General features: G+C 44.6%; 1 protein-coding gene across 3 annotated transcripts in view; it reads left to right on the top strand.

Annotated features, from left to right (window-relative positions):
* MRAS (muscle RAS oncogene homolog) overlaps window positions 1-23,575 on the top strand; it is a 41,119-nt gene that overhangs the window by 4,104 nt on the left and 13,440 nt on the right. For 2 of the 3 annotated variants that reach the window (XM_074910909.1, XM_074910911.1), the window contains one exon: window positions 18,369-18,582. In XM_074910909.1, the coding sequence (XP_074767010.1) occupies window positions 18,390-18,582 (193 nt within the window). In that variant the 5' untranslated portion in view covers window positions 18,369-18,389. The remainder of the gene's footprint in view (window positions 1-18,368; window positions 18,583-23,575) is intronic. The other variant, XM_074910910.1, reaches the window with a different exon arrangement.

Genomic DNA, 23,575 nt, shown 5'->3' with positions numbered 1-23,575 from the left:
CATATGGAAGTCTTGCATAGAGATATGGCAAGCTGGCCACCTGTTCTTAGATGATGAAATAATTATATAAATATATGACTCCTGAAGTAATGATTGAGGAAAGGGATGGGGGCAGGGTTGGGAGAGGTTAATGATATTTTTAAGTAGTTTGCTGTACTTACAGTACTTCTGGTGCTTATTACTGACTCTCCTGTTACTTTTACTACTTCAGACACTCATTCTTCAGTAAGTGGTGGTTAGTGCTGCACAGATGTATAGGTTTCATCACAGAGACCAGTCCAATGTCTGGAGCTTGCTGAAGAGATGTGAAACCTGCCCCCAGGTACCTTCTCTGTCACAGACTGCCCAAAGGCAGGTAGGCTAAGGTCAGCAACTCTTATAGATAACCCATAACTGTGAATCGGCCTCTCACTGAGCCCACTTTTCTTCTTTTTAAAATGGGGTAGGAGAAGTTCCTTCTTTGTGGGGTGTGTTGGGAACATAAATATAACAAATGGTAAGATAATTCAGAAGGCATCTAAGTATCTGAGATACTCTGGGATTATATTCCCCTTCTTGCTGCTTCTCTTCTGGCCAGAATTGCTCAGTGCTTTTACAACTGAGAGGTTTTTTTAATTTTTGGCTAAATCTTGTTTGCCTCAGAATTTGTTTGCCATTGATGGGCTTGAGATTAAAATCTTGAACTACTTTCTTCTACGACTACTATAGAGCAGCTTAAAAAGCACACTGACACCCCTTCACCTTTTCGCAGATAACATAATGCCTGCCTTCCCTTCTCTTTCAGAAGATCTGCTTCTGGAAAGGATGTTGTACCAAATATATAACTTTATGTAGTGTGGTAAAAATGTTTTTTTTCTTCATCCATCTTAGCCCTTCACTGTCTAAGCTTTGATGCTGCAAATTACACATAGTTTCCTACAATGCTTCTCTTTTGAATGTACAACAGTTCTCATTCCTGTATTAACTTGCCAAACCTACCTGAAGTAGCTGCTTCATTTCATGGAGGGGAAAATCTATGTATTTTCCCAAAGGTAGGGGAAATGCCCCCAAATGGTTTGCTGATCTCTGTTCTCTCTGGTTATTGCCAACTCCTGACTGCATCAGCCTAGTTCTAGTTCTAGAGATAAATGTCACTGAGGACTTCCTGGGGACTATTTCGCATCTGAATGATGACTAGTAATGATCAAACATGGTGGGCCAGACCACTGGTTTATGTAGTGACTGGTGTTAGTCCACTGAAGACCAAACAGTGGCTCCAAGTTTACATCAGCTCCACTGAAAACAAGTACAACTGCATCAGCTCGCAGACAGTTTATAATAAACCTGCTCCCTGGGCTGTGGGTTAACCTCACTAAGTGTCTCCTGGGGTCAGGTCTGTTACTCTTGTATGTGAAAATAAGTCTTGGTGTGCTTTCTGATTTACTGGAGTGTAAATAAAGCAAGAAGGTCTTTCACTTACAGGCTCAGTCATCAGCATATATTAGTAACGCTCATCAGCTTTTGACTGGAACTTTGATGGCATAATTACTCTAAAAGGTTAACATATTCAAAACTACCTGTGTGACTTTGGGAGTTGGATTCCTAAGAGTCTTAGTCATTATTTTAAACAGGAGTGAGCTTTTTAAGCCACACATACTCCTGGAAGTTTTAAGAAAACGCTTCTGCTATCATGTCTTTAAAATGACAGTTTCTAGGACGAGCATGGCAGCTCTGTCACTCCACTCATTTTAGATATTAAATAAGGAGATTGAAAAACAATTAGAAAAACACCGTGGAAAATAGATTCTCATGGGTAATCTTACTAGAGAGGTCCAAGATGTAAAAATGCCTATTCTTCAGTCTCTTGACAGCAGGACGGATGTGTGTATGTATTTTCAGCAATGTCTTTAGGGCAGCTGGAAGGATGACTGATGTCTCAGCCGTCACTGTAGACAGAGCAAAACATATATTTCTTCAGACACGGTTTGGTGCACTGAATTCAAACAACTTGTGACTGGAACAGTTTGAGTTACCAGGGCAAACAGTGTTACCAGAAGAAACATAAACTAAGAAAACAGTCTTGCATAATCTAGTATGTATGTTTGTGTAGGTAAGACTTTAATTTATTATTAGTGTTTGGGGTTTTTTTGAGCAGTGATGGATGAGTCTTGGTACTTGTGCGATTTTTAAAGCATTCCTGTAGCACTTGTAATGCAAATCTATTTATTTTGCAACATACCTGTGAGATAGAGACCTGCTGTTTATCTCACTTGTACAGCTGGGGAACTGGAGTATTCGGTAAAGCTAAATACAGCACACGAGATCACTCAGGAAAGTCTGCAGTAGGACAGGCAGGAAGGTGCTGAAGCTGGGTCTCAATTCCCATGAAAACCACCAAGCTCTGGTCCATGCTTTTCCCATCAGGTTCCTCCTTGGTGCTTCTGAGGCAGCTTGAGGCATTTCCTTGGCTAGACAAGGTGAGGTTTGGCTTTTCTAAGGAGGGAAGCTCAAGCCTGATGATGAAGGCAGGAATATGATGTATGTCTGGGGGAAGATGAGGAATGAGGAGCATCCCCCAGGTAGAGATGCCACCACCACTTCTTCAGAGAGCCCAGCTTCCCCAGTGCTGCTACAGGCTGCTTCACAGCTATCAAAATTCCATTCCTCTGGGCAAATCCCTGCTCTTCTTCCTCTGCCCAGACCCTTTTCTGCTCTTTTTAATAAAGTTGATATGAGTGGAAGGGTTGATGATGAAGCCTTCTGCCCAGCTGCTGGCTCCACATCTGCTGCCACTGCCCTGTGTCCCAGTGCTGCCTGGGCTCTGTGACAGAGGATAGCTGCCTCCACTCCGCCCGGGCCTTGTGAGGGGCACCAGTGTTTTGGTTTTGGGGGAGGAAGCTGTCGCAAAGCTGGCGGGAGGAATTTTTTCTTTCGGTTGCATGATGAACAGTATTAATATGAGTTTTATTGCTCAGAATGTATCCACATTTATAGGATGCTATATTTAAAAAGGAGAAAAAATGAGTCATGGGGAGCTATGCTAATGCTAAGTATTTATGTCTACCTCTTGTGAGGCTGAAGGCAGCGGGAGCTGAGCAACACTTGCAAGGATTTACGGATCAAACTAAAGCCCAGTGAAGTCAGTTCTAAGTCACACTGCGTTGCTCGAGGCCCGTATCAAGTACCTTGTGCTGGTTGCAATGAAATGCTCTTCTTGAAAAACCTGGGAGTGCTCAGTGCTGTCGACTTCCCTGGGCTGAGGCAGGAGCTCGCTGAGCCACAGGCTGCGGCAGAGATTTTGCCCTTCAGAGGTTACTGGTCCTCGGTTGGAAAGTCACACCTCGTTTGGTCATAGCCAGGGGAGAGATGTCCCTGTGCCTCTCAGACTATGCCTGCAGCACCACCTGAGCACATACCTGCACCGAGCGGGAGCAGGCAGAGCCAGGGCACATCTTGGCTTCAGCCCGCTCCTCTGCAGGAGCTGTAATCCCAAAGAGAAGTGAGGTCTGACGCTGCTTTCAGAGCCCGCTAGGGACACAGGGATGCCAGGGTTTGGCTACTTTCACTTATGGCATGTCTTGACACTAATTCAGTTGGCTTGCACTTAGTTATAAAGTGCAAGTGTTGGTGTTTGTTTTGTTTTATTTAAAAGTTCCTTAACGAGATAGTGATCTGTTTGAGAGGGCCAGTGAATTCACATTTCCAAGTGTCTGCTTGCCAGTGTGGCTCAGCTCTGGTCACAGGTAGAGGAAGGACTGGCACTGGTTTTTCACTGCTGGGTGGGCCGAGAACAGGGGATGGAGATGGACTCACTCTCAACAAACCCAGACAGTGTCGTGTGCCTGGAAAATGCAGATTTGGTAACAGCAAGGTGCTCTGCAGCTTCTCTGTTTTGCCCATATGTTCAAGAGGAGGGGTTTTCGAAGTGAGCAGAAAATAATTATTAAAGTGAAATCTTCAGGTTTATTGGGCTTTTTGTTTCATTTGTTGGTTTGTTGTTGTTTTTTTTAAGAATTGATCTTACAGTATGAAAATGAATAAGTTTAAGCTTTCTTCAATATATTTTTGAGGGGTACACTGGAAAAGAGAAAAGGCTGTAAAAAGGTAAGGCAGGTTCTAGTTTGTGGAAACAAATACTTGCTCATCTTGGAAATGTAAGAGGGGCTAAAAAGCTGTTGAACAAGGATCTGCTGTTTGCATTCCTGGAAGCACAAAGCCAGTGGTGAGTCTGATATACAATAGCTGGAACAAAGACCCACCCAACCCGAGTAAAAAGGATGTTAATGGACACTGGTGTAGTGGGAGTCCCTTCCATTTTTTTCTTGAACTGACCTTCCCACTTAAAGGGTTACTAAAACATCCACTGTAGCATGTCTCCAGGCACCTGATCACTCCAAAAAAGCATTTAGAGGATTTTCTTTTGCAAGTCTGTGAACTTGCAATACAAACTCTTCACCAGTTGGTTGTTGTCACATAGAAAGACTCCAAAAAGGTATGAAGTGACAAAAAGTAACAGGATGCAGATGGAATTTAATCTTTCAGGCACATCCAGACACTGTTATCGGGTCTGCCATCTGTACTTAACATGCCCAGATAGCTCTTGAGTGGTCTGCGTAGACAGCTGGTAATTTAGTAGAGATTGTGATCTTCAGAAAATACACAGCCGATGTCTTGCGTAATACTTGGTATGAGTGCCACCAGCCTAAGTACAAGGCTTGCCAGGTGAGGAACATCTATCTATAAAGTAGGAGTCTTTGTGAAGAAGTTATTTGATACCTAGCACTCAGTCCCAGAAGGAGTCATGAAGGGACTTGTGCTGTGGGGTGATGAACTGGGAAGGGGGAGATCAGTGAAGGAGTCCCTTTGGCTCAGTAGTGCTTGCTGCTCGATTGAGGTTGGTTTGATAGCTGCTGGTGTTTGGTGGGTACAAGAGTCCGGAGCTCATCTCGGAGGAGGAGACACGCCCCAGTGCTCTGGGAAAACCCTAAACTGTTGAAAACTTTTTTTGTGAAACAACAGTGCAATATTATTGCCATCGTAGCTCTCAGAGCAGCGTGATCTCACTGTTAAGGTACCTGCCTAGCCACAAGTGTACATCTGTCATAACTGGCCTTGGAGAAGGTGGCAGGTATCGCCTGAGCCCATCCTGTGCACGTCCTGCTTCACTTCTACCTGAAGAGACCTTGGTGGTAGCTGGTGAAGGATCATAACTCTGGACTAGAGGTTCAAAGATTGGGATGAACTGTAGCAGTGATGTGGACTTGAATGAGTACTTGCAGCTCTTTCTTCAGAAAATATTTTGTAGCTCAAAGGCAGAGTGCTAGGAGAGAGGCTTCTCTGTTTCCTTCACATGCTGTGGATGCTTTCACATTTAATCTGCAAACTGTCAAAATGGCAGGCATGAGGAGCTGAGCAGACCATTTGCTTTTCTTGAGGTTCAGTCTGGTCCAAAGAGATACTGAATGCTCTGTTAAAATGCTCTGCTGAGCATCTTTTCCTCTGCATGTTCTGCAAAATGGCTCCATGCAGCACAGAAGTGCAGATAAGATGCTGCATCACCCCTGTTCTGTGAGCCACAAGTATTTTGTTACATGAGATTTACCTGTAGAGTATTAAGTCCATCTTCAAAAGTTTGACTTGGACTGAAAGCCTGCAAACTGTGAAAAGTATTTCATGTTCATCAGCAAAGTTAGCTAGGAGATATATAATTTCTTACTCTTTTTGCAATGTAGCAAGTCTGTTTAATTAAGCATCTGGGATTTGAATTATTAAATAACAGGACAGTTTGAGTCTATTTTTCTGTTGGTAAAGATCTCCAGCAATCCATTTTAATTCCTTGAGTTTTTAAATTATGAGCTTCAGAAACTCTTTGAACCTCAGGAGGATGACTTACTGGATCCAGGAGGGCAGCAAAATACAGCTCTTATTCTAAGGTCTCCTGAGCACAGCAAGACACTCCCTGTTGTTTACATACCAGCCTCACAAGAATAGAGGAATAAGTGTTAGGTTGCCGAGGCAAAGCAGAAAAACTGTGTTTTCAGGCATATCCTGGTTTTGCACAGCTTAAGAGTAAATCCTTTTGCTGGAGAAAACACTGGGAGCAACTCTTTGTTTTGGAGGCCAGATTGTCTATCCGCTTTGGGGTAAAAAAAAAAAAAAAAAAAAGAGAGAGAGAAAAATAATAGTAGTTGCAGTCTGCATGGGCTTGGGAAGGTTCATGAAGAGATGGACAGGTCTAGCTGGGAGATGGGAAGGGACAAACAGGAGTCATCTAAGCCAAAGTGGTGAAGGGTTGCTCAACTCGGGCGGTGGGTGGAGGTCTGCCACCTTCAAGGCAGTGAACAAGGAGCTGGGGAAGGTGAGGAAGTGGCTACTAGTGTCCATGATGGGGACAGAGGTGCAGGCAGCCCTGGGCAGTGTCCTCATGGGAGCAGGAGATGAGAGACTTGCTGACAAAGCCACTTGGCACCAACAAGCTCCCGCAATGCCTCCCAACCTCAGGAGTGTTTCAGCTCCCCAAGCCCTCCTGACCCCAGGCTAATGTGCTCTGGCTCCTGTTTGAGACCAGTGCACTTCAAAAGCCTTGTCGAGTGGAGGGGTGGGTGGACACGGTGGGTGGAGCTGATGACCCAAAATACCATTTCCCCTTCCTAAGGCTGGGCGTATACCAAAATTGTGTCTCTGTGTGGTAAAAGAATATGAACCAAAAGTGCTGAGAGATGCAGTGGTTAAATTGAAACATGCTGTGGCAAGATGAAAGTAATCTTGTCCCTTAGCAGCCCTTAATGCTTTGGGGCTTTATTTTTATTTTTTTTTTCAAGTGGCTGCAATCCATGCTGTCTCTATCTGTGCTTTTAATAGATTTTTATATGCAGAAACATGTCAAGACACCATCAGGGTAAACCGTACTATGTTGTGTTATAGCTCACAAGGTCAAGATGAAACATAAGAATATTTACAGTTGTTTTTCAGTTCAAAATTTATTTTTGTAGTGTCCTTGAATGTACTGAAGCATATGAAGACCCCTATATAGAGTGAATGTCCCATAGGGAGAACTCAGCAGTTCAAAGAAGGGCCAGATCCAAGTTTCTTGCTCTTTCTGTGAGTCTGGTATGTAAAATATTACATAAATGAGAGATTTACACAAATTGCCAAAACTAAGGCTAATATCTCATTGCTTGATGTTTAAAAATAATGGCACTATACAAGCATAGGAATAGCATGTAAGATCTGCTGTGAGAGCAACACAACACTTCATCCCACTCTTTTTGAGAAAAGACCTTGATGTCTTGACTTTGTTGTGACTCTGCAGCACGATACTGTTGTACTTCACAGCTGTGTGGTGGATGGGATTTAAAAACAGATCTTCCTGGGCTCTGATGGCAGACCCTAAACATTTCTATGAAACTTCTCAGCCAAGTTTTGTAGGGGATTGAAACTCAGGAGAATCTGAGCAAGGAAACCTGTTCAAACAAAAGAGCAGAGTAACTGAACCAAAACAATGCTCAGGAAGAGGTAATCGATGACCAGGGGTTCTTCTGTGAAAGTAGCTCTTGATTTGACCTCAGTTAGTCTAGACTCAGAAACTTTGGCCAGTTACTTTGCTTTGTTCAGTCCATGCGTGGCCTTACCTGTGAAACAACCCTTCCCATTACCCAGGTAAAGCAGAAGCCCTGTCCACTTGTGGGAGGCAGCGTTCTGTACCACTGCAGGTACAACTGCACGTAGTACCGCTCACGCTTAAGGAGAAGGGGGTGTGTCCAGCCCCAGTCAGTGATGAGCAGTGTGGTGATATCTGTGTTCACCAATGTTGTCCCATCAGAGGTCCTTATCCGCCCCTTCACCAATGCTGAGTGGTGTGTTTGCTGTCTGTGTTGCTGAGGGGAGGGAGGTCCTCAGTGGGTCGGCTGTAGCCCAGCACATGTCCTCATCCCTCGGGGACAGCATCCCCTCGGGGAATCTGACTGAACAGCTTCTGGACATCTGTTAATGCCCCCGATGATTAGACAGAAAGCATCGTCTTTGGCGTGTGTCACTGGGAGGCTGAGTACCTTGAAGGCTGAATTCTGAAATGAGTATAACATGCGTGGTGTGTTTCTCCCATGTGAATGCTAAAACCAGTTTATAGGGCAGAAGCAGAAGATGTTATTGTTTGGTGTGTGTGAAAGATGCTTTGTGGCAATGGCAGCAGAGGGTGTGCCTCTGCCTTTTCCTTTAACTGGGGAGAGACTCTGCTGTTGCCTTTTCTCCCAAATGGCAATTGGTTTTTGAGGGGGTTTATCTTTTCCTGAAATTGTGAGTGAATTTCTAATGTGATTGCACAGAGGTAGTGGTGGTTGGAGCCCTGCTGTTGCCTCATTCATCAGAGGTGCTTCTCAAGAGTGCAAAACACTTTTGAGGTATGATTTCCCATAGAATGCTAATCCAATGAAGTGCCGTAGACTCACTTGCTGGCACTGTTTAAATCCATAATGCAGCACCACCTGCCAAACCATGGGGCATAATGGAAGTGTTAATGAATGTACATATATACCCTCCCACACGGCTGCAAGTTGAATGACTTAAAAGTTGAGGCAGAGGGTTCAGACTGAATATAAAATGAACCAGGCTTAGCGTATCCTGATGCAGGTCTGTGCTGAAACTGGGGGGTGAGGTGTGGCCACAGGGGTCTAAAATTGGGTCAACATAGGCTGCTATCAGCTGCTGATTTCTGATATATGGAATCATCCACTCATGACACCTGAGAAGAAACTTGAGCATTCAACAGCAAAGCACAGGTACTGAGCAGCACTGGCTGGGACCCTGGTACATCTTTTCCAAAGGGGTATCTTCAAAGCGGGATGCTTCTCTCCAGTGCTGACAGGGTGAATGCACTTGATAAGAGGGAGGAATTGAGTCACGCATGGGTAAACTCTGTTCCTCAAGGGTGGTTTGGCCCATTGCCCGCTGGTCTGAGCATCAAGGTGTGTATTTGTCACTGGGAGGGCTTGCCCAGGCTGGCAGGGAGCAGGAGGAGGACAGTGGGGACGGGGCTGACAGCTGAGGAGGTTGCCAAAGAGAAGGGCTGAGAAGAGACACCAGGGCTGGCCTGGCACGTGGCTAGGATGCTGGTGTTGTACATGCACCCTGTCCTCAGGCATGTTCATGGGGTTGCTGCGGCCTCATGGAGCTGCACATCACCACATGCACGGCAGAGGTGGGGGCTGCACAGCCCCCCACATCCCACTTCTTACTCTGGTACCCGACCCTGAGCTCTGCCCACTACTCCTCTTTCAGACAAGCCCGTTGGATTTGCCAAGTACAGAGTCACCTTACCAGCATGTTGTACGTAAATAGGAGCCTCATGCTCTTGGCAGACGCTGTGACAAGTCTGGAAAAAATGACTAAATTACTGTTACGGGTCCTGGGCCAGCGATGAGATCTTGGAGTCTTCCAAATGACAGAGTAATGACATGGACCTGGGAAATGCCTGGAAAATGGCTTTGCACATGGTTCTGGGATCTAGAGTCATGACATTCTACCTAGAATCTGCCAGGTGCCTATTTGGGTAAACCTGGGAGATGGCTGTTCTTTCATCTTCTGAAGTCCATACTCGTGAAGCTCTACTAAAAAGCTCCAGCATCACAGACCAGCACGCTCTGTGTTCTTCTGTACCTGTAAATGAGTATTAAGTGGGTTGCAGGACTGTCCTCAAGCCAGGAGCCTGAGAAAATTGACAGCCCTACAAGTTTGCCCTGTGCCCTGGGGTGTAGAAATGTTGCAGAAACATCTGTGCTGCCCCATAGCTCACAGGTAATTCCAAGGAACACTGCAGTGCAGAGAGGGGAATAAGCTATCTATTTTTTCATAATCTTTTTGCCTGGAAAGGGTAGTCATCAGTCAAGTTTTGGAGAAGATCTGATGTAGAGCATAGGTTTTGGAAATAGCCTGAAGATTCCCACTCTCTGCACCTTCCTCCATCTGCCCCAAGAGAGGGAGCATCAGCCTGGTCTTAATAGGATTCACTCATACTCTCATGGAAATGTTATTACCAGGGACCTTTGCAGCCTTGAGCTCTTTACATTTGTCTGAAGAGATGCAAAGTGTGTTTGACAGGAGGGAAGGGAGTCTTTAAAAAGCCATTTACATCCCAAAAGACAATGGGTAGCAACACCAGAGATGTAAAAAGCATTAAATACAGAATTGAGCCTGACTGGAAGAAAAACTTGGGGCCAAATGCATTGATTGATTTGCAGGACAGTGACTGGAATGAGATGGCCCTGTACCCTTTCCATCCATAAACCATCTCCAAAGCATCCATAGGTGCCATGAAGTCTGTGCATTGGCTCAGCCATGCCTGCCCTGTGCACGGCGTGATGTCCGTAAGACCGCAGTGCAGCGAGCCATCAAGGAGCTGGGTGGTGGGGTGGGTGCATACAATCAAGGTGGGTGGATACTATCAAGCACCCCTTGTTTTGGCAGGGGGACATGAGGCCATGGTGGGGAAGGCAGGGTGGAGCCATGAGGATAGTTCATGTTGGGCAGTGCTTGGTGCTGCTCAGGACCCCCCCTAGCTCCGTGCTGTGGTGCACAAATTCATCGCATGGGCCGCTTCTACCTGCCCAAGGTGGTGCTGGCTGAGGCCAGGAGGGCTGTGCCACACACATCTGGCTGTGCCATGCACATCTGGCTGCATCACCAGCAGCAGGGCCACATGCAGGCAACAGAGCATCTGGCTGCAAACTGAGCAGAAACAGGGCTGTTGCTTCAGAAACCTTGCTGAGCAGTATAAGAGCAGCAAAGCCATCCAGGGCAGTGGATTTGGGGTCTTTTTATTGGTGTGTCAGCAGGCTGGGATGTGTAGGAGGGAAGCTGCCCATTTCCAGGGATTGTGCGAGCAGGAAGGGCAGCTATTGGAATTTGAAGCTGCTTCCTCCACTGTAAATTTGTTCTTGTGTTATCTCTGGCTGGGCAGGGCAGGGGAACATCTTGGCCATCTGATTTTTTGCTACAGTATGTTTAGGTCAGCTTCATTGGTTCCATGATAACATAGGAGAGGCATTCCTGGCCTCACTAGTGAATAATTTTCAAGATTCAATACAGGAATCTGTCATCCCATTATATATCCCAAGAGCTTTGGAAATAAATGAGTAAGGAAGGGGATGGTGGATTTAAACACACAAGAAGTGATGGAAGTAAAAGTAGCTGAGCCATCCGTTTCATCAGGCCCCAGTTACTGTGCAGGGATGCTCTCATTTCATGCCTTGGCAAAAGGCTTGGATCAACCTCCATGGACACCCCTAAACTGGCAACCACACAGTTTTAATTAAGGTCAGAAAGATACAGAAATGGATATCACATAGCTGATTTCTGATTGCATATCTGGATTCTACAAAACTGGTAGCGGCAGTGCTGTAACTCTACAGATGACCTAAATCTGACTTAATTTAAAAAATAATGATAATCTGGCTCCTGCATCTGACTGTTGGTTTGTCAGAATCATAGGAATCTTCTTACGTATTTTGGAAAGGGCACTACATCACTGACAGAAACAGGCTGAAGATTAATAGAGTTGTGGGAGGTGGAGGAGGAGTTGGGGGAGGGAAACAGAGTTCGGTTTGGATGACATTTGTTGATATGATTGACGCATGGTGTCCTGCATTTATATACAGATCAGGACACGGACAAGCATGTGCTTCCAAGTAAATACGAGTGAGCCCCTGAGCCCAGCCTGGCCGTGGGAAAGCTGCTGCTCAGTCCTACAGCAAGGGCTCCTTCTTATCGCTTAAGGATTCGCAGCAGAGGGAGGCAGGGGGCCGCCTACCACCTAAGCAATTTCCACTGACGCGGCTTTTTATTATTATTATTTGTTCAGACTATAATTCCATGTTTCCTGAAATAACTACCAAGTATTCTTCAGGCAGCTACTGCCTTTAGCTGCCTTTTGTGTGAATCTCAAGTGCTTCATTACTCCCCCGGTGCATTTTCTTTCTCGTACAGTAAATCTGAGCAGCATCTGTGTGGTGGGGGAGGCGATGAGATCTTGGGTTGAAAAGGAGAAAAGGTCTGACTGGCACAGGACACCAGTAAGGGGTTCAAGGAGCACAGCCCTCAGGGCATAGTGTCTTTTTGTGCTGGAGGAGAATTCACCAGGCCACTTCCAGGACCTACAGCTACATCCCCCAGATTCAAAACACAACCAGTTGCAGCTCTTTATTGCTGGGTTGAGGATTTTATTTTTAAACAACAGTTGGTTTATGCCTTTTTTTTTTTTCCTCCTCTTTAGTAGCAGTCTGACAGTGCTTTGATCACTGCTCCAAAAGGAAGTGCCTGTAATTTCCTGTGCAGATCTTGCCAGGTGCTGGGCTCCATCAGATCTCCTGGAAGCTGATGGGACTTGAGAGTGCTCTCACCTGGCAGGATCCTCCTTATTAGAAAACCACAGAGACTTGAAATTTCACTTGGGTTTTGAAGAACTTAGTGCCAGAACTACAAAGGGCATCAGGCTCTGGCTTCCCACATGACAGATCTCTTCCATGCTGACTTCCCACTGAAGGCTTGCACATGCTCCAGCTTTTGCTCAGTGTGTCCTTTTTTTGAGGCATTGATCAGGCAGGAAATCTGACAGACTGGAGGGAACCTGGCTAAGAGTTAATCATCTTTAATAATAGTTGGCGGTAGTTGTTCATACACCTACGGGTCCTTTGGCTTTCGAAGGTTTGGGACACAGTCATGCCTACTCGAGGGAGAAATTCCTGAAGTCAATTTGGTCCTGATCAGCATGACTCAAGGGAGACAGCTGCCTCCTAAAAGGGCATGTCCCATGTTTCAAGGGTTCTCAGTAGCTTCCAGTCCAAGAGATTGCCTGCAACACATAAGGCTGAACTATTTTGGTACCTGGCGAGCGTGTCTGGGTGTGTCGCGGTGGTTGTGTGGCTGCAACCAGCAGTCTGCAAGAGGAACAGAGAGGGAAGTGTTCAGATCTTGCAGAGTTTCAGCCCTGGAGGCATTGCATGGAGCTGCTAATGCTTGCAAAGTGGCCGGGTAAAAGGGCATAATTGAGTGAGCTGTGGCTAGAGGAAGAGTCATTAATTGCAACTGTAGGAGTAGTTGGCAGCCTCATGGCTGATAGTGTTCCTCCGCCTCAGGTGAGATTGGTGTCTTCAGGTACACAGAGCTCTGCCAGGGTTTATGTGAAGAGCTATCCATGGACCAAAGCAGACTGATGATAGAAAAATTCCTTTGGGCCATGGGCTGATGGAATTGGTCAACATAAATGCATAACCCTAAGTATATGCTAAATCTCAGCTTACTGCTATAGCAGCCGCAGGGTCCCTAAAGTTGACAGTTTTGGAGAGCTGCAGCAGAGGAGGAGGGAGCTGGTGGTTCCCACACAGACCCTGCTGCAGCTTTTTCTTGAGGTTTCATAACAGAATTAAGCAATTTGTGTCATGTGTTGCCATGGAGACTGTAAATCACTGTCATACTGGGCCTCTCTGTCAGGGAGCTGGTGTCTTTAATTGCACTAACCTCCTCTGCAAATACAGGGCTTAGTTCTGAGCTCATTTCTTTCTAGGTAGCTCTGCCTCCAGGACAGCAGATCTGGAACCGGGGATTAGGGGTGCTCACACATCGAATATCAAATATCTGGGGTCTATTTTATTATTGTCTTATGTGGCAATACCTCTGCTCAGATGAACAGAAATTATGATTTACACAAGATGAGATCTATCCCACTTGCATTCAGGACAAGTTTTGCAACGAGGATGGGGATTAGACACACTACCTGTATGTTGTGGTGACCTGTTGGGGCTTAGTGGTCCAGTCGCACAAACTAAGCTGAATTTCTCCATCTTTGGTTGTTTCATATTACTTGGCTGCTCCAAGGGATTAGTTTAGCCCTTCCACTCCATCCCCGTGTCCGAACAGGTAAAAGAGGTTTTGTACAGTTTATTCTGCCTCCACAAAAAATCATTTTGCAGAGGAGACTGAGCCTCAGTGATATTCTTGGGTTTCTCTTTTTTCCTTGCCATCTACCCCAGAAGTAGCCACATTTCTGACTGTCTCAGCATTACTGGCTTATGCTGTCAGGACAAGGATCTTGCCAGTACATATGAAGACAGTGGTATAAATCACCCTTCTTCCAGTGACTTAACCAGAGCCCTGACAGCATTTGTCAATGTAGGGTATGGATCCTTCTTCTGGCTCCTTCAAAATAAACAACTATATAAATCGTAAGTCGATTATCATCAGAGCTTATTAGCGTATTACCGCATGCTGCTTTGTATTCAGACAATAGATAAAAACGCCTGTGCTTCGTTTTTCTCAGTCAGATCTACAGCAAACACGCTTATTCTTGCTCCCATCTGAGGAGAACTGTGTCAGTACTCGTGCCAAAAACACATGAAAATCAGCCCAAGTCTTGCGCACTTGCCCATAGCAATGTAACCAGCTGGCATGGAAGCTCTGCACACCTTTGGGAGTGTTTAATGTTTTCCAGGAGGTGACATATGTTGTTTTGAAGGTTTGATTTATTGTCTGGTTTAGATGATAATCTTGTCAAGGCATGAGCTGTTTTCTTGCTTTTGTTATCAATCAGGGCAAGTGGAGATCTAGAGGGATTGAAGTACTTGGCTTTAGGAGAGTTTGTATTATGTGCCCGCATGTTGGGAGCGCAGGACCTGTCATCTCAGTAGAAGGAGGAATGTTTCCATGAGCAGTAGAAACAGCCCTGGAGAAACATCTAAACTTGCTGCTCTTTGACACTCAATAGAAGTTTTTTTTGTCTGTTTATGCTAGCATCACCTAAAATATGGGGGGTTGTTCTCAACAGACCAACCTACAGTTTTTGACATTTTTTTTTTTTTTTTTTTTTTTCGGTTCAGTTCTTGCTGTTCTCCCCAGGCTACATAATACTCATTCTAGTAGCTTAAACATACAGTCTAAGAAATGATGGAAACAATGGGAAGCAAATGTCCTGATTCAACCCGCAAGTGTGCTGGGCAGAATCACAGTTTGTACAGTGGGCTAAATATTATCCTAGTACTTTGGGAAGCATTTCATGCAAGAAAAGCTTGAGGTTTCTTAGGAGCAAGTTAAAGGGGCTGGTACAAAATGTCAATGAAAATGTAATGCTTGTCTGCTGAGCAGTAGCTTGTGGTTTTGTGATGAGGTCAAAAATTGTGCACAAATGGAGTATGGTTTTCACATCTGCGGCCTGTCCCCTGCCATGTCAGTAACAATCAGTCTTTCATACTGCCTGGCCATGTAAAGGAGGATGGGGTGAAATCTTGGCCATGGGCAAAGCAAAAAATTGTCATCAGATGTGTAAGGGGGGGCAGGGTTTTATCTGGGGGCTCTGTCCTAAAGAGCCTATGAGGATCATCTGATGCAAGCAGGGTTGTGTGAAAAGAAGACATGGTCTTCCATGCAAAACCGAGAAATTTAGTTGAAATTCATAGATTTCTGTGCAGCCAAGCATGCTGGTTATTGATACATGATCTTGTAAATATAAGAAAGTAGCTTACTCTCCCAAAAGTGGAGGTAAGAAACTTTTCCTTGTGATTATGGTGAGGAACTGCAATAAGACTGGTTGAGACTTCAGCTGGTGCTTGCTTTCCTCCTCCCCATTCAGCAGCTGTTGCTTGCAGTGGAAATTCTTGCTGTTCTCAAGAATTTCCTCCAAAGATAGTTTAGAAGCAAGCAGACTTGATCATGTTTCTTCTTGTTCTGAAAATTTTGTCTTATCTCAACTTGGACAAGGTTCTTTACTAGCCTCAGCAATCTCACCCCTGTGATCACCCTCTCTCTACTTCTTATGGGTTTTCTTTTTAGAGGAGAAACTAAGACAGTTCCTATGCATTTGGTTCGAGGAGAAATGTCCAGTACATTACCTTAGTTAGGGGTGAAGACATTTAACCTGCATAACATATGGATTATGCATATGGGAAGTTGTTCCTGTGTTTACAAAAGTCCCTCAAGTGCAAGCTGTACCTTGTCATGCATAATGTGATGGGGAGGACAAAGAAGAGAAGATTCATTTGAAAAATGGAGAGTTTTTCTCTTTTGGAATTGAACTGTGACTGTAGGTGGGAATGTAACTCCCAGAGTTATATCCTGCTAGCACTAGCTGGATTATGGTGTGGTGATCAGAGGCAAAAAGTATCAAGGAAACCTTGTTCTCATGACTGCATTGGGAACAGAAAAAGCATAGAGCGAATCTCTCAAGTTTCATCATCTTGATATTGTCTTTGGGCATTGGTGTTGTGAATGGTGCGCTCACAGCATGCTTCAGGTCACCTACTAACATGGAATGTTTTGGGGGGTTATAGTTTAGATTGTGGCTTAATTTCCACAGCTGCTTTGGCCTGAGGATCTTTTTCCTGTAATTAAAACTTAAACTCAAATGTGAATGATCACAACTAGTTTTATTTTGTTTCCTTTCATGCACCTGCCCGCATGTCTGGGAAGGTGGGTATGTAGTGGGGGAAAAGCTGGTTAGTAGAGCTGTGAAATGACTGTGAAAGGCCCCTTCTCAAGGGACAAGGTCTCTAGTGTATGGGAAGGAACGTGGCACCCCCAAGCACACCAGGTCAAAAGTACCTTTTATGGTTCAATAATTTGGATAGTGATTTTGAAGAAAAAGACTAGAGAAACCAGAAACTAAAATTGTAAGTCAGATATCTTCTTCACTGTGAAATCAAATGATTCAGTAGTTATGTTCTTGTCTGTTTGAAAAATAGTCCAATTTGATGTTGACTTTTGGGCCTCTTCTGAAATGAAGAGTCAAAGGGTTTTGTCTGGAAAATATAAAAAATGAAAGAACTTCTGGAAATATTTTTTTTTTCTACACTATAGGGTGAGATAAAATGATATTAGTTAGCAACTCAACTTGCACTGCAGCCATGCAGTCTTGGCTCCTAAGCACTACCTGGGCCAGCTGTGGCACCAAGCACATCGGCCTTGCTCAGCGGTTTCTGAGAATGAAAGTTAAATCCTTTTCTTAGTGAAGAAAAATTGCTATTGTTATTGGGAAAGCCTCCAAAAGTTTGTGTGGAGTAGTGGAGATACAGATTGGGATGCCAATAGTTTACAGAGGTTCCCTGAGAGCAGCTAGTCCAGAGCAGTCCTCATCCCTGCTCAGCACTGACCCCAGCCAACACTTGCAGCCCAATGGGCACAACCAAAACCAAACCAGATGGGAGCAGGTGCCTGCAGAAACTGTCACCGCGGCTGCTTCAGCACCGGACGGCTTGCATCAGGAAAACCGATAGCAAGGAAATCAACTGCCCTTTCTTGAACCTTATCATTAGGATGGATTTTGTTTTGTTTTTAAACTGTCTGAAAAACCTCCCCAAAAATGCAGTGGTCATTCAAATCTGGGAGATGGCCTGCGTTTCCCCTGTGATTTGAGTGAGCATCGCTGCTGCACACAGAGGTGGGTGGAGGGCACTGCCCTTCATAGTGTACATGCAAAACCACTCACCTGGCTTTTTCTTAAATAAGCAGTCACTGCTGTTGAGTACTGAAATGGGCCATTCAGCAATGGCTGCCTCTCCTTCTTCCTTCACACATGTGCCGTTGCCCAGTTGCAACCAGTGAATTTTTTTCTTCTTTAAGAGTAAGTTCCTCTGTGGCTCACCCAAGATGAGGGGAGTAGTGTGACCACACTGCGGGGGAAGCTGCTCTCCTGGCTCTCTGGGCTGTGTCATATCCACAGAAGCCAGCCTTCCTGCCATGGCAGGGTTGAGGTTTGGGTTTTTTTAAAGAAAAGCAAAACAAAAACCCCACCTGTCATCCCTGGCCTGCGCCTTCTTGTTTTTATTTGTCAAACTCGAAAATGAGGCAGAAGAAAGTTGCATTTTTATCTGCCAGCAGATCCAGGATTGGACCTTTCACTCCAACTTCATCCATTGCCACTGGTTCTGCCTGCAGATTTGGCCCCAGGATGTAATGCACCATTTAATGTTTGCTGTACCTCAGGTTACACAGTGGAGAGTAGCACAGCTCGGGCTTATCAATGGGATTTGATCACTGTCCACTGGAAATTATCTGGAGCTTGACAGCTGTGCTGAGCCAAGGTGATTTTTGGCATGGCTGAATGGGCCCAGCCACTGTAGGAAAGGTGTTCAGATGATAAAAGTTTTGCACATGTATTTGGTGGCAATTGGTGATCCTTGTAGACGAGGCAGGAGTAAACAAGTCACAGTGGTGGTCTGCACTTCTGAGTGATGGGTCTGAGTTGTGGTAAAGCTGTTGGGGAGGGTAGGTGCTGACGCTCCTGTCCAAAAGGACTTTGGATGTCAGTACTGCCTTCATCCTCACTTCTTAGTTAACAGATAAAAGATGCCTTGTGCATGTTGCCTTCTTTTCATTGCTAATGAGTGATCGGAGATGCTCTCCTTCTCCAGCAGGTTGAGCACACTTGAAGCATGGCTACAAGTGCCGTTCCCAGTGAAAACCTCCCCACGTACAAGCTGGTGGTGGTTGGAGATGGTGGTGTGGGGAAGAGCGCTCTCACCATTCAGTTTTTCCAGAAGATTTTTGTGCCAGACTATGACCCCACCATTGAAGACTCCTACCTGAAGCACACAGAAATAGACGGGCAATGGGCAATTCTTGATGGTAAGCAATCTACTCTTGTGGTCCCCTTTCCCTTCTAGCTGAGCCTAAGTGCAAATAGACCTCAGTACCTCCCACAGTGTGTTGTGCCCTTGTGTCCCTCCTACTCCGCTGTGGGCTGCCAGGAATTTGAGTGCGAACTGGCCTGTGAGCTGTTGTGTGTGGTCTGCAGCTGATCTCCAGCAAAGCGTCTGCTTCCAGTTACATTGGTTCCAGTTCTGCGCAGAAATGTTTTTTGCAGAAGTGTAAAAACCTATAGATCACCATAGATATTTGGGGTAGGCTTCTACAAAAGGTGAATTATAGCACTGTGAGGTGGCTACTGCTAACGATACTTCATTGTGGTTAGGCTCATCCCCTGGGTAATAACAGTGAGTGGGTAACTGAATGAGGGTTATAACCAGAAAGAACATTTAATCAAAACTGTCAACCACTGACAGTGAAGAATTGTAACACCTCTTAACTCCCATCATTCAGGCGTGATATTTTCATATCTAGTTACCTGTTTCATTTAAATGCAGGTAGAATACCAGCCTGGAGAGGTGCTGTAACCAAAATATTTCAGTTCTTTGAAGAAAAACTCCTTTTTAAAAAGGAAAACAAAACAAACCAATCAATCAAACAAACAAAAAAACCAAACCAGCCAACCCCCCAAAAAATAAACCAAAAAATCTTGGTTCTGCAGGTGAGGAAAAAGCCCAGTATTACCTAAAGCTGCAACTTAACTAGTTTGCACTGCAAGAGACAGACTGACTACATCCACAAGGAGAATCTTGCTGTTAAATGTTTTAAGTTTTGTTCGGCCTTATAGAATAATGACGTAGCACATAAAAGCAAGCAAATTATTTTGTGTCTTAATTAGCCAAATGCATGTATGTCGCCACTAACACAGCTGAACTAAATTTAACTTCACTTGTGTAAAGTTTCTACCTCCACCCTCTTGTCACGAAGGCGCTCAAGATCTCTGGTGTCTCTGTGTATCTGTCATTGGTGCGTGGGGACAGAAAACTGGAAGATTGGCATGAGTGGTGGAACGTGGAGGCTGGTGGAGTTTTCTGTGAAAACCATAAGCTTGGTCTGGAAACTTAAGATCTTAGTTGCACTCTTAAGGATGTATCAGACACAATTTAGTGAGTACAAATGGCCCCAAGGTCCTTACAGAACAGCCTTTACTCAGTATTAATCTTGCCAACATTTGTTCATTTAAATATGTTGTTAGTTAAGAGCTGATATGAGGGAATATTTGTTAAATTGGTGCCCAAATATGTCTCATCATCTACATCAGAGATACCTGCTCTCAGTCAACCACCACATAATGTATCTGTGCACCTTTATTTTTAAAACGTCAGTGTTGTATAAAGGAAAAATCCAATCCTGCTGTAAATGAAATCCATTATTTCTTTTTAGTCCAGAATCCAGCCCTCTAAAATGAACAACCTTTATCTTTGCTGGTATGCCCCATGTTCTGATATAACAGTACCAGCTGCTGTACACATTGGTGTTGGCTGAAACAGCCTGCTTTTTGTAAATTATTTGATAGTAGGAAAGGCATTTTTTAGTGAATATTTGAAATTTTTGTTTAGTCAAAAAAACATAAAACAACCCTGACCTGGGTGGGAGTGAGGAAAAAGATTGTTTTCCAACAAGCAGAAACTTAACCTTTTGTTTTCATGAAAAAGCCTTTCTTTTGCTCAGATGAAGTTTAGTGGCTGTACTTGGGCTGAACTGAATTGCACGTTGGGAGTCCCCGACTTTTAGAGTTTGTGTGCCCACAGATGCCTTGTGACCACAGAAGTGAAACTGAAGCTTCTCCTTCTCTTTCCTATGACTTGAGATTGTGAACAGTCAGAATTTTGGAAGAAAAGCAATATTCTTGCTTGGAAAGGCATGTGAACCTTTACCATCTGCCCAGTAGAAACAGGGCATAAAGACTGACTATCACATGTGTCTTCTGCCACAGCTTTCTGTCATAGGCTTTGAATCTAGGCCATTCTCAGAGGTCACCATATACTTGGACAGCTGCTCCTGTTGTGGTTACACATGGTTGCATGAATCATTTATGGTATAAAATTAGGGACAAACATGATAGAAAGGATAAAGATGCATCATGATAAATTCTAGACTTTCCAGTTGTCCTTTATGACCAAATCCTTTAGCAGCTGATGTTTCATGTAGTACTTGGTGTGAAGAAGAAGCTGCCCACCCCCAAAATAGGAACTAGTTTTAGAAGATTAGACTACCAAGTGAGGTATTTGAGGGATTCCATAAGTTTCTGAGTTTGCAGAAACAGTTATTAAAAAAAAAAGCCAAATACATTGACATCCAGCAACTTCATAAAAAAAAAAAAACAAAAGCCACAGCCCACCCTCTTCCAGGCTGTTGCCTGAGCAGTTCTGTACAAAGTATCTAGATCTAGCATTTGGTATGTGTACCAGCATTATGTTGTAAAAAATCCCTTGTGCTAGCCAGCTTGCATAAAACATTTGGCTTCCCTCCATGAAGACCTCCACCCACATTTATTCAACAGCACTAACTGGCAGCATTATAAAATGTTTGACTTGCATTTTTTTCCTTTGCTGAAATGTCTCACTGAAAGTAGACAAATGGAATAGGCTCTTATTTCAAATTTTTGACCTTGGAGCCAAACCTATGTTCAGACTTTTCTTTTCCATATTTGCTCTCTGTCTTGGGTGTGTCTCTGTGTCTATTTTCTCACCAAAGAAGAGTCTGTGATAGTTCCCTGCCTTCCAGAAGATTGTAGGACCTGTGCTTGGTGTGTTCAGGTCCAACACTACACAAAAATACTTCATTGTTGGCCTTATGCCAACTTTATAAGACCATCAATGCAGTGTTTGGAGGATAAGCATTGTAGAGTGGAACAGGGCACATCACCTGAATAAGGGATGCACAGGCAGTTCGTGGCTAGCCCATCAGTTGTTGCTGCCCCAACAAGGCTTTAAGATCAGCCTCCAATTTTCTCTGCATATGTTATCTTCATTTATTCCCTGCTGTTCATGCTGAAATCAGCATGCTGATGTGCTTGGTTAAATGCGTTCACACGCAGATGCTGTATAGACACATCAGGTTAGAACTAAGTGGGGTCCAGGGTTAATCTGCTTTGATTAGCTGTTGCTCCAATTCAGTTGCTATCATTAATTTTGTACACTCCTTTCTGTGTGCAGGCTAACTTAGCAATTAGCAGAGGATTTCTTTTGGTGTGGCTGCAAAATGCCAGTCTGGAATTATTAATGTGGGCATGAAGCCAGAAGTGGAATACCTTAATATGACAAAAAATTCCCAATGGTTCAGAATTCCTTATGGGTCGTAAACCACACAGAGATAAAAATGTAGCGAGGAAGAGGGGAGGAATAGATAGTCACAAGCACATGGCTTTGGCATGTTGATGAATTGGGCTAAACTCTTAGCTGTCAGTAGGGCTGTGCCAGCTGGTACCCGCAAAGCAAGGAATTGCGCCTGTGTGTTGAGTGAAAGGAGGCTGTGGTCTGCCTCCTCTTCCCTTTCCTTGCTCTGGCATAATTCATAGGAAACTCTCACTGCCTAGAAGTTGTCTTCCTACTCCTGAGCTTCAGTTTTCCATTTTATTTCTCCTCTTCCCAAGTACCTCTCTCAACCCCTGGGTGCCCTTCCATTGGGCTAGACCTGCACAGCCCTCGTGTGCACCCCCGTGGAGTAACACCAAGCACTGTTCCTTCCCTCAACCTCCCTCTCTCCCTTTCCACCCGTGCCTCCCAAGCATCCCTTTTTGCCAAAGGTTTTTGCTGCTAGTCATCCCAGGACAGGCTGTCTGCTTTTCTCCTCAGGAAGCTTGGGAACAATTCAGCCAGGAGGCCAGAGGGTGACCAAAGGTCACTTGAGACTTGCAGGCAGAAGGGTTGGTTTGTGGCTCACGTTCTTTTTTTTTTTGTTTAAACTTTGGGCAGCATCATTGAAAGAATTAAAATTAAAATTAAGTTTATAATTTCATTCTTTTATTTATGTGTACAGTATTTTCCCTCCCTTAATTGCTGGGATTTTGCAACCTTGAAAGAGGGATTTTTCTCTTGGGTTGTGGGGATTTTTTTCTTGCCAGGAAAATTTTGATGTTGCAACATGGAAAACACAAGGCTTTGAATACTTGTCTTTTGTTAAAGAAAGAGCTCCTTTAAGGGCTCGCATCTTTATTCTGCTCATTGATGTGGAAGCCTTTTTTCTGAAGGCCCCTCTTTCTTTTTCCTTAAAGGAAGGGCAAGAATTCAAGTACGCGGGTTTTCCATGTTATAACATCTGTGTATTTAGTTAGGGCACAGAAGAAGTGCTCATAAAAGCCCCAGTGTTTCCTCATCACATGTTTTTCCCTGAGGAAAGCTCTCATGCCAGGGGAGAGTAGCTATATCTGAGAGGAGCAGAAGCATCAGAGTGACCAAGTGAAGCATCTGTCTCGTCTCGCACACAGTGTGTGCACCTCATACCTCTTCAGGGTGGCTTGGGGTGTAGGAATACAGAATATAAACTGTGGTCCCTGCACTCCATCTGCTCAGTGCCTAGAATACTAATTCCTCAGCTGAAGACAATGGCTGATGGGGGATGCCCTCACCCACCATACTGCTGATGGAAGGAAGACAAAGACTGTGGGGATGGTTTTCCTCAGCCTGAGACTCCTTTGACTTCAAGTTAATTCAAGTTAAGTTTTCCCTTGAGCTTAGCTACCAAGCTGCAGGGCAGCTGGGGATGGAGTTTCTCTCTGGTCCCACATTTTGAAGCTGAGCTGCCATGCCGAGAGGCAAGTCTTGGAGAGAGAAGCACCATGAGGAGTCTGGCTCTGTAACCTGTGGTCCCCTGACAGTACCACATTCCCAGGTCTGCTCTTTGCTTCAGGGACTTTTCCTGTATTTCATATCAAGAAGTTGAAGAAGCAAAAAACATCTGGAGTCACTCCTTTGTGCTGCTCCTCTCCCTGGCACTGTGAACCCAGGTTCCTACCTTCCTGCTGACCCAT

This window comes from Athene noctua, chromosome 7 (genome assembly GCF_965140245.1).
Source record: "Athene noctua chromosome 7, bAthNoc1.hap1.1, whole genome shotgun sequence".
NCBI classification, from domain to species: Eukaryota; Metazoa; Chordata; class Aves; order Strigiformes; family Strigidae; genus Athene; species Athene noctua.
This window is presented reverse-complemented; position numbering and strand designations above follow the sequence as displayed.